Raw genomic sequence first — 12556 nt, forward strand, 5'->3', positions numbered from 1 at the left:
AAAAACCGTGTGTGAACATTGCATACAGATATAAGGACACGGTTTGACACGTGACACGAGCAGAAAGTGACACGTGGCGGGATATTAGGTGAACACGTTCGTCATTGGACTTTCATATAATAATAAAATATATTGATATTGATTGTCAAGATCAATAAATTAGATCTCAATCCCTAACAAAATGATTTAATGAGTATCCACTATTTTGATTCCATTTATTGGATAGTATTAATTTGTTTTAAAAACTGAATTTCTAAATTAGAACTGTATCTCGAAAAAAAATAGTTAGAACTGTCAAATCTTATATTTACTGTCGTACTAACATATAAACAACTAAAAATACTCAATTTAGACATACAAAGTTCTAAACATACCTTATTTTTCTTATATTCTCTTGTAATACTGAATTTAGATATTCTCTTATATATCAAGAGATTTAATATTTCATATAAATCCAAAAGAGTTTCTTTTTGCCCAATTGTTATAAAATTTTCCGGCTAAGGGGATCCAATTGAACTTTCTTTTATCTTCTTTAACTCCGTTCCTGATATATATATATATATATTATATAATATATATCTATATATATATTTATATATATATATATAATAATATATAGATATATATATATATAAAAGTTTAGTGATTTTTTTTTCACAAATTGGTATCATATGACACCACAAAATGTTTCGGGATATTATCACTTTTATCTGCGCTAGAAACTATTTATATTCGAACGTGGCCAAAAAAATGTATAAATTGTTGGACTTTAAGCATTGAGCTTTAAAGAATAAGAGTGTGAATTGGGAAATGGTGGGAAATAAAATGAAGGGAAATAAAAATTTGAATCAAGTGAGCTTTTGTCATGAACTTTGTACCACATTGGTGAAAGACAACTACACTTGTGTGTAAAAATATAGGATCATTTCTTAGAGCTCTTAAAAGGAGTTGAAGAGAATGAACCCTCGCGCCGTCGTCGTCGCTCGCTCGGCGTCGGCGTCGGGTTCGGCTTCGGCTTCGGCTTTGCTGAACGTTGCTTTCCCTCCTGAACAGACATTTTTTCCTGAACAGGAATTTCGTTCTGAATACTGCATTCTACTTCGCAGTTTCTCTCTCTCAAATTCGTAAGTGTGATTTTGCTCCGTTCTTTGAGTTCGTTGGTATCCTGCAGTTTGTATTGCCACTGTTGCAGGAAGGTTTATTCAGTTTCATCCTGGGAGGATTTAATCCATTACCTTGGCAACTTGTGAGGGGGTTAAAATTCCTTAAGGACACACAAGGAAATTGTGAACTCGGAATATTTCTTATCATTTACAAATTTTTTGTTTCTTCTAATAGTTTTATTATTTTTGTTTCAACACAGTGTAGACTACAAGCTTAAGGAATTTTACTAATGTTTCTGCGTTGAAATATATATTAAACTGTTATCTATATTTTGTATATTGGTTTGGAGACTAAAGCCTTCGTGCTTTCTACCCCAATAATTGTTATGTCCGGTTTAAAGTATATCAAACTTTACCGGAATAATAAACGTACGGGTTGAAGTGTATAAAAACTTCACCATTGTTACGTGTTGTATGTTTGGTTTGGTATTCAGTTTAAAGATATCAAAACTTCACTGATTTGCAAAGTTCTGTTTGTTGCCAACTTTACAGAAAAATGGTAAATGAGGACCAAACTAATGCTAATGGAACGGGTGCTACTGTTACGAGTGTTGCTGCCTCGTCGAGCCGTTCAACTCCTGCTCATGCTATGGCACCAGTAGAAAAACCCGAAAAGTTTTCCGTATTGACTTCAAACGTTGGCAAACGAAGATGCTTTTCTATCTTACTACGTTGAGTTTGCAGCGATTCATCAAGGAGGATCCTCCGGTCGTGGCTGAAGGCACTTAGGATGACGAACGATTTATTGTAACTGAAGCATGGAAACATTCTAATTTCTTGTGCAAAAACTATATTTTGAGTTGTTTGTGCTAACAAGGAGTTATTTTCTTCCTATGCCCCTGCAGGACCCGACGAGACAATTTTTATGGGAAATTCGTCTACAGCCAATTGAAGGATTTGGCAAGATTGCGTTGAAGATGACGTCGGGAAAAATTGTGACTCTAAACCAAGTTCTCCATGTTCCAGAAATTCGCAAGAATCTTGTGTCTACCTCACTTCTTGTCAAGAATGGATTCAAATGTATTTTTGATTCTAATAGTGTTGTACTAAGTAAGAATGATGTGTATGTAGGAAAATGTTACCTGAATGAGGGCCTTTTTAAGCTAAATGTAATAGCAGTTCCTATCAATAAAGTTAATGCTTCTTCTTACTTACTTGAGTCAAACACTTTATGGCATGCACGCCTAGGTCACATTAACTTCAAAACATTGCGAAAAATGATAAACTTGGAAGTATTACCAAAATTTGATTGCACTAATTCCAAATGTCAAATATGCGTGGAATCAAAGTATGCTAAGCATCCTTATAAGTCCGTAGAAAGGAATTCAAGTCCTTTAGACTTAATTCACACAGATATTTGCGACATGAAGTCAACACCATCTCGCGGTGGGAAAAAGTATTTTATTACTTTTATTGACGATAGTACGAGATATTGCTATGTTTACTTACTTAGTAGTAAAGATGAAGCAATCGATGCTTTCAAGCAATACAAAAGTGAAGTTGAAACACAACTAAACAAAAAGATCAAAATGATAAGAAGTGATAAGGGTGGAGAATATGAATCTCCTTGTGAAGAAATATGTTTGGAAAATGGCATTATTCACCAAACAACTGCCCCTTACTCTCCACAATCTAATGGAATTGCAGAAAGAAAGAATCGAACGTTGAAAGAGATGATGAATGCATTGTTGATAAGTTCTGGTTTACCACAGAACTTATGGGGGGGAAGCTATACTTACAGCTAACCGAATAATCAACCGTGTACCTCATAGTAAAACACAGTCAATTCCTTATGAAAAATGGAAAGGAAGGAAGCCTAGCTTGAAGTGCTTCAAAGTGTGGGGGTGTTTAGCTAAGGTACAAGTTCCTAAACCTAAAAGGGTTAAGATAGGTCCAAAAATGGTTGATTGTGTATTTATTGGATATGTAACCAAGGCATATCGTTTTCTAGTTCATAAATCAGAATATCCTGAGATTCACGTTAATACGATAATAGAATCAGATAATGCTGAATTCTTTGAAACTATTTATCCGTATAAAAAGAAAAGTGAATTGACGTACCAAAAGTCAAAACGACCTCGGGAGGAAATAACATATGGTATGCCTAATGAGGAAAATCCGAGAAGAAGTGAACGTCAACGGACATCTACTTCATTCGGTCCAGATTTTCTGACTTTCCTGCTAGAAAATGAGCCTCGAACCTTCAAGGAAGCAATGTATTCCTCAGAAGCACAATATTGGAAAGAAGCTGTCAATAGTGAAATAGAATCCATATTGAGCAACCATACCTGGAAATTGGTTGATCTTCCTCCAGGTAACAAAACATTGGGTTCTAAATGGATTTTCAAGAAGAAAATGAAAGACGATGGTACTATTGACAAATACAAGGCAAGACTTGTTGTCAAAGGATTTAGACAGCGAGAAGGTCTTGACTATTTTGACACATACTCGCTGGTAACAAGAATTACATCCATTCGGATGTTAATAGCGTTAGCCGCCTTGTATGGTCTTCAAATCCATCAAATGGATGTAAAAACAGCCTTCTTAAATGGTGATCTAGAGGAAGAAATTTACATGAACCAACCTGAAGGGTTTGTGATTTCGGGAAAAGAAAAGAAGGTGTGTCGACTTGTTAAGTCCCTTTATGGACTAAAACAAGCACCCAAGCAATGGCATGCGAAATTTGACCAAACAATGTTGTCAAATGGCTTTAAGATTAATGAATGTGATAAATGTGTTTACATTAAGAATGTTCCAAATCATATAGTCATTGTTTGCTTATATGTTGATGATATGCTAATAATGAGCAAAGACATTGCCGACATTCAAGCTACTAAGCGTATGCTTGCTAGTAAGTTTGATATGAAAGACTTAGGAGTTGCCGATCTAATTCTAGGAATTAAAATCCAGAGGACTCCTCAGGGTCTAGCTTTGTCTCAATCCCATTACGTGAAAATGGTACTTGAAAAATTCAAACACTTGGAATTTAGAAGTGCAAGAACTCCAATTGACTTAAACCATCATCTTATAAAGAATAAAGGTGAAAGCACGTCTCAATTGGAGTATGCTCGTGTGTTGGGAAGCTTAATGTATATCATGAACTGTACACGTCCTGATATAGCTTGTGCAATAAGTAAACTTAGTCGATTCACAAGTAATCCCAACAAACATCACTGGGTGGCAATGCAACGAGTTCTGGGATATTTGGAATATACCTAAGACTACGCTTTGCACTACAATAAATATCCTACGGTTATCGAAGGATATAGTGATGCAAATTGGATAACCGGATTAACAGAAACAAAGTCCATAAGTGAATATGTTTTTACTGCTGGTGGAAGAGCAGTATCTTGGAAGTCTTCCAAACAGACGTACATCGCTCTCTCTACAATGGAATCAGAGTTTATAGCTTTGGATAAAGCCGGTGAAGAAGCTGAATGGCTTCGAAATTTCTTAGAAGACATTCCGTTCTGGCCAAAACCTTTGGCTCCTATATGCATACATTGCGATAGTGAGGCTACAATAGGACGGGCAGGGAGTGTTATGTATAACGGAAAGTCTCGTCATATACGACGAAGACATAACACCGTTAGATAACTACTTTCTAGTGAAATTATCACTATTGATTATGTAAGATCAATGGATAATGAGGCGGATCCGCTTACAAAAGGCCTAACTAGAGAGGGAGTTGAAAAATCATCTAAGGGAATGAGACTATGGCCGAGGACAAGTCATCATGGCGGTAACTCTACCTAGAATTTTGGATATTCCGAGATCCAGGTTCAAGGAGCTCAAACAAAGTTGTGATTGACCGGTTCAACATTGTCAAAGTAAAATCTTTGGTCCCTTCTTGTGATGAAGACAATGTTCAGTAACAAGGATAGAACTTTACACGTTCTTTAATGATTACCTAAGTTTGATGTGGTATTTGTCGAATAGTGTCAATCTAAAGGATTACACGTTTAGGAATCACCTATGTAAGTGTGAAGTGGAAGCCGCTTCAATGAGAATTCTGTAAGGACAATTCTCTACGCACTTATGAAACCAGGCGGTGTTCATGGCTGAAATGAACACAACAATGAGAACCAAAAGACGATTAAGGGTTGGTTGTGTGACATATGGTTGTCTAGATATACACTAAAGTTCGACGGTTCAAAGATATCAAATCTACCGATTGACCGAGTATATCTGACATATGTTCACTACGGAAAGTTCAAAGTGAAACCTACTTATCCAGATGCAATTAATCCTTACTTGCAAATCACACATCTTTCATCTATGATCATTCTTGTTACAGCCATTCCCATTCATGTGGGGGATTGTTGGACTTTAAGCATTGGGCTTTAAAGACTTTAAGCATTGGGCTTTAAAGAATAAGAGTGTGAATTGGGAAATGGTGGGAAATAAAATGGAGGGAAATGAAAATTTGAATCAAGTGAGCTTTTGTCATGAACCTTGTACCACATTGGTGAAAGACAACTACACTTGTGTGTAAAAATATAGGATCATTTCTTAGAGCTCTTAAAAGGAGTTGAAGAGAATGAACCCTCGCGCCGTCGTCGCTCGCTCGCTCGGCTCGGCTTCGGCTTTGGCTTTGGATTTGGATTTGCATTTGGATTTGTCAAATGATCGATTGATAAGATTATTTTTTGGACAAAATTTATTTAATTAATTATTTAATAATTAATTAAATGCCAGTCAGTTCATTAACGGAATTAACTGGAATCCAAAAAACGCTGCCTTTGCTGAACGTTGCTTTCCCTCCTGAACAGACATTTTTTTCTGAACAAACATCACACCTCTTCCGATAATTGCCTATAAATTCTGAGGCATGGCTTGTTTTTCCACTCACTGAAAATCGAGAATTTCCTTCTGAATACTGCATTCTACTTCACAGTTTCTCTCTCTCAAATTCGTAAGTGTGATTTTGCTCCGTTCTTTGAGTTCGTTGGTATCCTGCAGTTTGTATTGCCACTGTTGCAGGAAGGTTTATTCCGTTTCATCCTGTGAGGATTTAATCCATTACCTTGGCAACTTGTGAGGGGGTTAAAATTCCTTAAGGACACACAAGGAAATTGTGGACTCGGAATATTTCTTATCGTTTACAAATTTTCTGTTTCTTCTAATAGTTTTATTATTTTTGTTTTAACACAGTGTAGACTACATAAAATATGTATAATTTTTGCATATATATTCCAGCTATTGTTTTGAGCGCGGCTATGCAATGCTTTTTTTTCAAATGTTTCTGTCATTGTTGCGCTTATAGATTTGTGTATTTTCGTAAGAGTATGATGAAATTATTTCAAGTAACTTTGGCTAATTACATTTACGGTCGGGATCTTTTATTCAAAATTGTCAAGAGAGAAATGGTAATAATGGATGTAATAGTGTGAAATAAGTAATGTTTTTCTCGTGGCGTTTGTGGCTCATTATCTAGATGTTTTTCTTTTTCTTTTTTCTATTAACTCACGTAAGCAATGATGTGAAGGTATATGCTTTGAACTTGTATCTGAAAATAAATATTTTCGCTGGGGCCTACATATAATAATCCAATTAATTGCGTTCATATTTTATTGTCAAAGTTTTGTTCTTTTGTAGCTTAATAGACTTTTTCAAAGTTAAAACGTATTTCGCCAAACTTTTATAAGGAAAAAAAAGTAAAAGTAACTTTTTTCCCAAATATATTATTTTGAAAAATATTTTTGAAAAAAATATACTTAAAAGATTTTATAAAACTTGGTCAAACTTAAGTACTGTTCAAAAATATTTTTAAAATTAATTAGCCAATTATGAATTGTTTCTAAAAAAAATTTGAAAAGTATTTTTATTAAAAATATTTTTTAAAATAAGCTGACTCTATAAGAACGGCCAAACAAGCTATAAATCTTCTGGAAACTTTCAAAGATTTCAATGAAGGAACGTTTAAGGCACTAAAAGACAGTCTACTGTTTTCCACCTGTTCAGACAATATGGATACAGTTATAATTTATAAATATTGTCCAAAATGAATTCCAAAAATGGAGAGACGGTTTAGGAAATTAAAATTGAATTAGTCTAATTATACTTCGTTTTGGATTGTTGAACCATTTCTTCTGCCGTCATCTGATTCTGGAAGGGTGAGATTCCATAAGTTTCTTATTAGTTTTTGTTTCTATGGTGGTAATGTTCAGACTAGTTTAGGTGCACAATAACAATCCAGTATAATTTCACAAGTAAGGTTAGGAGAGAATAGCTTGTACTATGGTGGCCAAGTGAATAGAAAAAAAATAGTTATTCATCCATATTATTAGCTAAAAAATCAGTTGGATAATGAAGCTTTTAAAAATGGATAACAACCATATTATCTACTTAGAAATCTATATTATATTAAAAGGAGGGTAGTATGCATTGTGGTTAACACTCTGTTTGGATCATTGTTCCCATCGTTTTATAATCTATTGTATTGTAATGAATCGTATTGTATCGCATCGTTTTATGAATATAATATTTGGTAGATTGTATTGTTTGTTATTGTTAAATAATTTTTGTTGTTTGCTTTGACTGTATCGTATTGTACTGTAACTAATAAGTTTACTAAAATACCCTCAACTGTTTAAATATTAAATTTATCAAAAAATATACATAAAATATTTTTTTTTAAAAAACACAAGAAGGAAAAAACACCTTAAAAAAGCAGAACAAAGGAACACAACTAATTAGAATTGAGTTAGAAGTTGTTACAGAATGAACCTAGACACTTTACACAATGAATATAGACTGTTTCTTAGTAGTGACATAACCAATATATAGATAGCAGATTTGTAGGGATCTCTTTTATTTTCTTTCCTTAGTTAGCACCTGATGTACATGCATATACATGTAGCGCTACATGGAATAATACACCAATTTGATTCTTCCATACCTTGTTAATTACATGGTATCAGAGCCACATTTGTGGCTTCGCTGGAGTTGAGTTTGTCTCGCGGAGTTGACCAAAACTTTCCGGCAGACACGCACTTGAAAATTCACATATTCTATTTCTAATTTTGTTTCCTACGACCACTTGTCCCCCTGCATCTAGATCTTTGATTGTGTCTCTAGACTCTGTTTCTATACCCAAAACGGTGAAGTAGGCTTTGAATCATCCTGGATGGTCTGAAGCAATGCTTGAGGAAATACATGCCTTAGAGAAAAACCACACTTGGAATTTAGTGGATTTACCCAGTGGAAAGAAAGTAGTGGGATGCAAGTGGGTCTTCACGGTTAAAGTTAATCCTAATGGCTCTATGGCGAGACTTAAGGTCAGACTTGTGGCTAACGGGTATGCTCAGACTTATGGGGTGGATTATTCAGACACCTTCTCTCCGGTTGCCAAACTTACTTCTGTCCGCTTGTTTATTTCTCTAGTTGCTTCTGAGAATTGGCCTTTGCATCAATTGGCTATTAAGAATGCTTTTCTTCATGGTGATCTTTATGAAAAGGTATATATGGAGCAACCACCTGGTTGGTTGCTCAGGGGGAGTATGGCAAGGTCTGTCATTTAAAGAAATCCTTATATGGATTGAAGCAAAGTCCCCGGGCTTGGTTTGGTAAATTTAGTGAAGCAATTCAAGAATTTGGGCTGGAAAAAAAAAAAAGCAAATATGATCATTCTGTCTTCTACAAGCAATCATCAGCTGGATCTATTCTCCTTGTTGTATATGTGGATGACATTGTTATTACAGGGAGTGATTATGCAGGAATCTCTTCTCTCAAGTCTTTCTTGCATACTAAGTTTCATACAAAAGACTTGGGACAACGGAAATAGTTCTTGGGAGTAGAAATAACTAGAAGCAAGAAGGGAATTTTTCTATCTCAGAGAAAGTATATTCTTGACTTACTAGCAGAAACTAGTAAGCTGGCTGCCAAGCCTTGTACTACTCCATGGTTCCTAATTTGCATCTTATGAAAGATGATGGCGATCCATTTAATGATCCAGATAGATACAGGAGGTTAGTTGGGAGATTAAACTATCTCACCGTGACTCGTCCAGATATTGCTTTTGCAGTGAGTATGGTTAGCCAGTTCATGTCCGCGCCCACAGCTAAACATTGGGAGGCGTTGGAGCAGATCCTATGATACTTAAAATGAGCTCCTGGACTTGGCATATTATACAGCAATCATGGTCATTCTCGCATTGAATGTTTTGCAGATGCAGATTGGGCTGGATCCAAGATTGATAGAAGATCTACTACTGGTTACTGTGTATTTGTTGGTGAAAACTTGGTATCATGGAGAAGTAAGAAATAAAATGTTGTATCTAGGTCCAGTGCAGAATCCAAGTATAGAGCTATGGCACAATCAACATGTGAGATAATGTGGATACATCACCTTTTAACTGAAATTGGTTTGAAGCATCCTACTCCATCAAAACTCTAGTGTGATAATCAAGATGCACTCCATATTGCCACAAATCAAGTGTATAATGAAAGAACCAAACATATTTAAGTTGAATGTCATTTTATTCGTGAGAAAATTCAGAAGAATTTGATTTCTACTGGCTACATGAAGATAGGAGAGCAGCTAGCTGATTTGTTCACTAAAGCATTGAATGGAACTCGAGTTGATTACCTTTGTAACAAGCTGGGCATGATCAATATATATTCTCCAGCTTGAGGGGGAGTGTTACAGAATGAACCTAGACACTTTACACAATGAGTATAGATTGTTTCTTAGTAGTGCACATAACCCATATATAGATAGCAGATTTGTAGGAATCTCTTTTATTTCCTTTCCTTAGTTAGCACCTGATGACATGTATATATATGTATCACTACACAAATTAGGAGAAAAAATAAAAGAGAAGACGGCTAAACACCTTTAACGTTGCCGGCAGAATTTCTAGAAAAAAATAAAGTAGGCTATAGGTTGGAGATTAGGTGTTAAAATAGAAAAAAAAAAGGTAATGGGTAAAATAGAATTGTGGAGTAATAAGTTAAGGCATAATTGAAAAGAAAATTAGGAACAATCCCAACACACCAAATCGGTTATTTCAAAAAATGAGACTTTTCATTGTTCCGGAACAATGGATTTAACAATACATTACAACTAATTTTAATGAAACAATCAAAACAAACATTGTTTTGGAATAACAATATAATATGATACAACGGGGAACAACTATCCAAACAAGCTGTAAGACCCGGCAAGCTAAAATGAAGACACTTGGCAATTTTAAGACAACATTAATAATTAGAGATTATAAATGAAAATATAATTAATGAAAGTAGTTGAATTAATCTTCTACATAATCTAAATAGATTTTAGACAAATCTAATTCATATATCTATATTTATATTCATATGTATATTGGTATCTACATCTATATTTATATTTTATATCTATATATTGATCCACTCATAGGTTTGTTATATATTAACTAGAAATATGGAGGTGAAAAATTAATTAAAAATTTATAATAGAAACAACATAAAAAATATAAAAAACGTAAATTGAGATAATATATGACTATTTATACTTCGGAGTGAGTTTAAATATAAAATAAAGTGGCGTCTTAAGAAAAAGACATATAGCAAAGTAAGACAAAACAAAAATAAGAATTTAGGAAAGACTTAGGATAAAGTTAAAAGGATAAGAAGAAAATATAATGTATTAATTTTGTATCACATTCGAAGATTTTTTTTTTCTGTTAAAGAATCCAAATCTTCATTATTAATTGGACTACTCTTCTTTAGAGGAGATCTCAAATCAGCACAGATGTTAAATGACTGCTTTCAACAGTTCTCCTCAGCTTCAGGATTAGTTGCAAACCAAGGAAAGAGTTGCATATACTTTGGAGGTGTGCCAGGACATGTGCAGCAGCAAATATTGGCAAATTTGGGATTCTCCCTGGGTAAATTACCCTTCAGATACTTAGGAGTTCCACTTAGTGCTAAAAGACTGTCAGTTAACCAATGTCAACCCTTTGCTGGACAAAATTCTAGCAAAAGTGCAAAGCTGGACTGCAAGATTTCTATCCTATGCAAGGAGACTACAAATGATTAAAAGTGTGTTGCTATCTATCCAATCATTCTAGTCGCAAGTGTTTCCTTTGCCAAAGAAGATCCTAATGAAGATTGAAAGCATCTGCAAAAAGTTTCTATGGACAGGGGAGGTAGAGGGGAACAAGAAGGCTTTGGTCTCATGGACACAACTTTGTTGGCCAAAAACTGCAGGAGGCTTGAACATAACAGACATAGTTACTTGGAACAAAGCAGCAATCCTGAAGCAAATGTGGAACCTATGCAATAAGAAGGACAGATTATGGATCAAGTTGATGCATATCTACTATATAAAGAAAGAGAAAACATGGAATGTGAAGGTTAATCAAGCAGCATGGACAACTCAGAAGATTTTAAAAGATGGGAAGTACCTGACAGAAGCAAGAATCAATGTTGAAGAAGTAATGTCTGGGAAGGACTACTCAATAAGAGAAGTGTATAACAAGATGAGGGGTGAATTCACAAAGGTCATTTGGAGGAGATTAATTTGTAACAACTGTAGTAGTCCAAGGTGGATATTCATTATGTACATAGCTGTCCAAAACAGGCTATATACTAAGGACATATTGATGAAATGGGGTAGTATTACAAGTGCAGAATGTGTGTTGTGTGAAGCAGTTGATGAAAGCCATGACCATCTATTCTTTACGTGCGAGTATTCAAGCAATGTGTGGGAGAAAGTAATGAAGTGGGCTGGAATAGGAAGGAAAGCCAGGATATGGTCGGAAGAAATAAGCTGGGCCAGTACATATGCAACAGGGAGTAAATCAGATGAAGCTATATATAGAATGATCCTAGCTGGAGCTGTATACTACCTATGGCAAGAGAGGAACTGGAGAATTTTCAGAAAGAAGAAAAGGAAAGCTGAAGAATTAGTGAGAATGATCGTTCAAGACATACATTGCAGAGGCTCAAAGTGGATAAAATTGGAGAAGAAACTACAAGCACTGAATTTCTATCCTTAGATAGAGCTTGATGTGTAGATGAGTTGTGTTAGGAAGCAGTAATATAGGTTGGGGCTTCATGTCCAACTATATAGAGAGGGTTTTTTTGTAAAGATTAGTGCATGTATTGGTTTTTCCCAGGAAATAAAGATTAAATTTTATCAAAAAAAAAAATTGGACTACTAAATGCCTAAAGTTATGGATATTGTAAAAATTTATAAACCAAATTCCAAGAGAATATGTGTGTGCGCATAATATATATATATATATATATATATATATATGTATGTATTGTATGGTGAATTGCGCATTTCAGATGGTCAACCTGTAATACAGTTAAATGACTTAGGTACTCTGGCTAATGACCGTTGTGTAAATGAGAATAACTAGTATATATACTAGGTGAGAAAATGAAAAAAGGGGGATCCAA

The 12556-nt window shown here is 34.8% G+C and overlaps 1 protein-coding gene across 1 annotated transcript; it reads left to right on the top strand.

The window, feature by feature from the left end:
- Positions 1-11250: 11250 nt before the first annotated feature.
- On the top strand, positions 11251-12147 carry LOC109242255. Its single transcript, XM_019409111.1, has one exon. It carries the CDS (start codon positions 11251-11253, stop codon positions 12145-12147), a length of 897 nt encoding a protein of 298 aa, XP_019264656.1.
- The last annotated feature ends 409 nt before the right edge of the window (positions 12148-12556 follow it).

This window comes from Nicotiana attenuata, unplaced genomic scaffold, assembly GCF_001879085.1.
Source record: "Nicotiana attenuata strain UT unplaced genomic scaffold, NIATTr2, whole genome shotgun sequence".
Taxonomy (NCBI): domain Eukaryota; kingdom Viridiplantae; phylum Streptophyta; class Magnoliopsida; order Solanales; family Solanaceae; genus Nicotiana; species Nicotiana attenuata.

Excerpts from the sequence above, each read along its gene's own strand:
- LOC109242255 (XM_019409111.1), top strand. The coding sequence starts at position 11,251 with ATGAAGATTGAAAGCATCTGCAAAAAGTTTCTATGGACAGGGGAGGTA.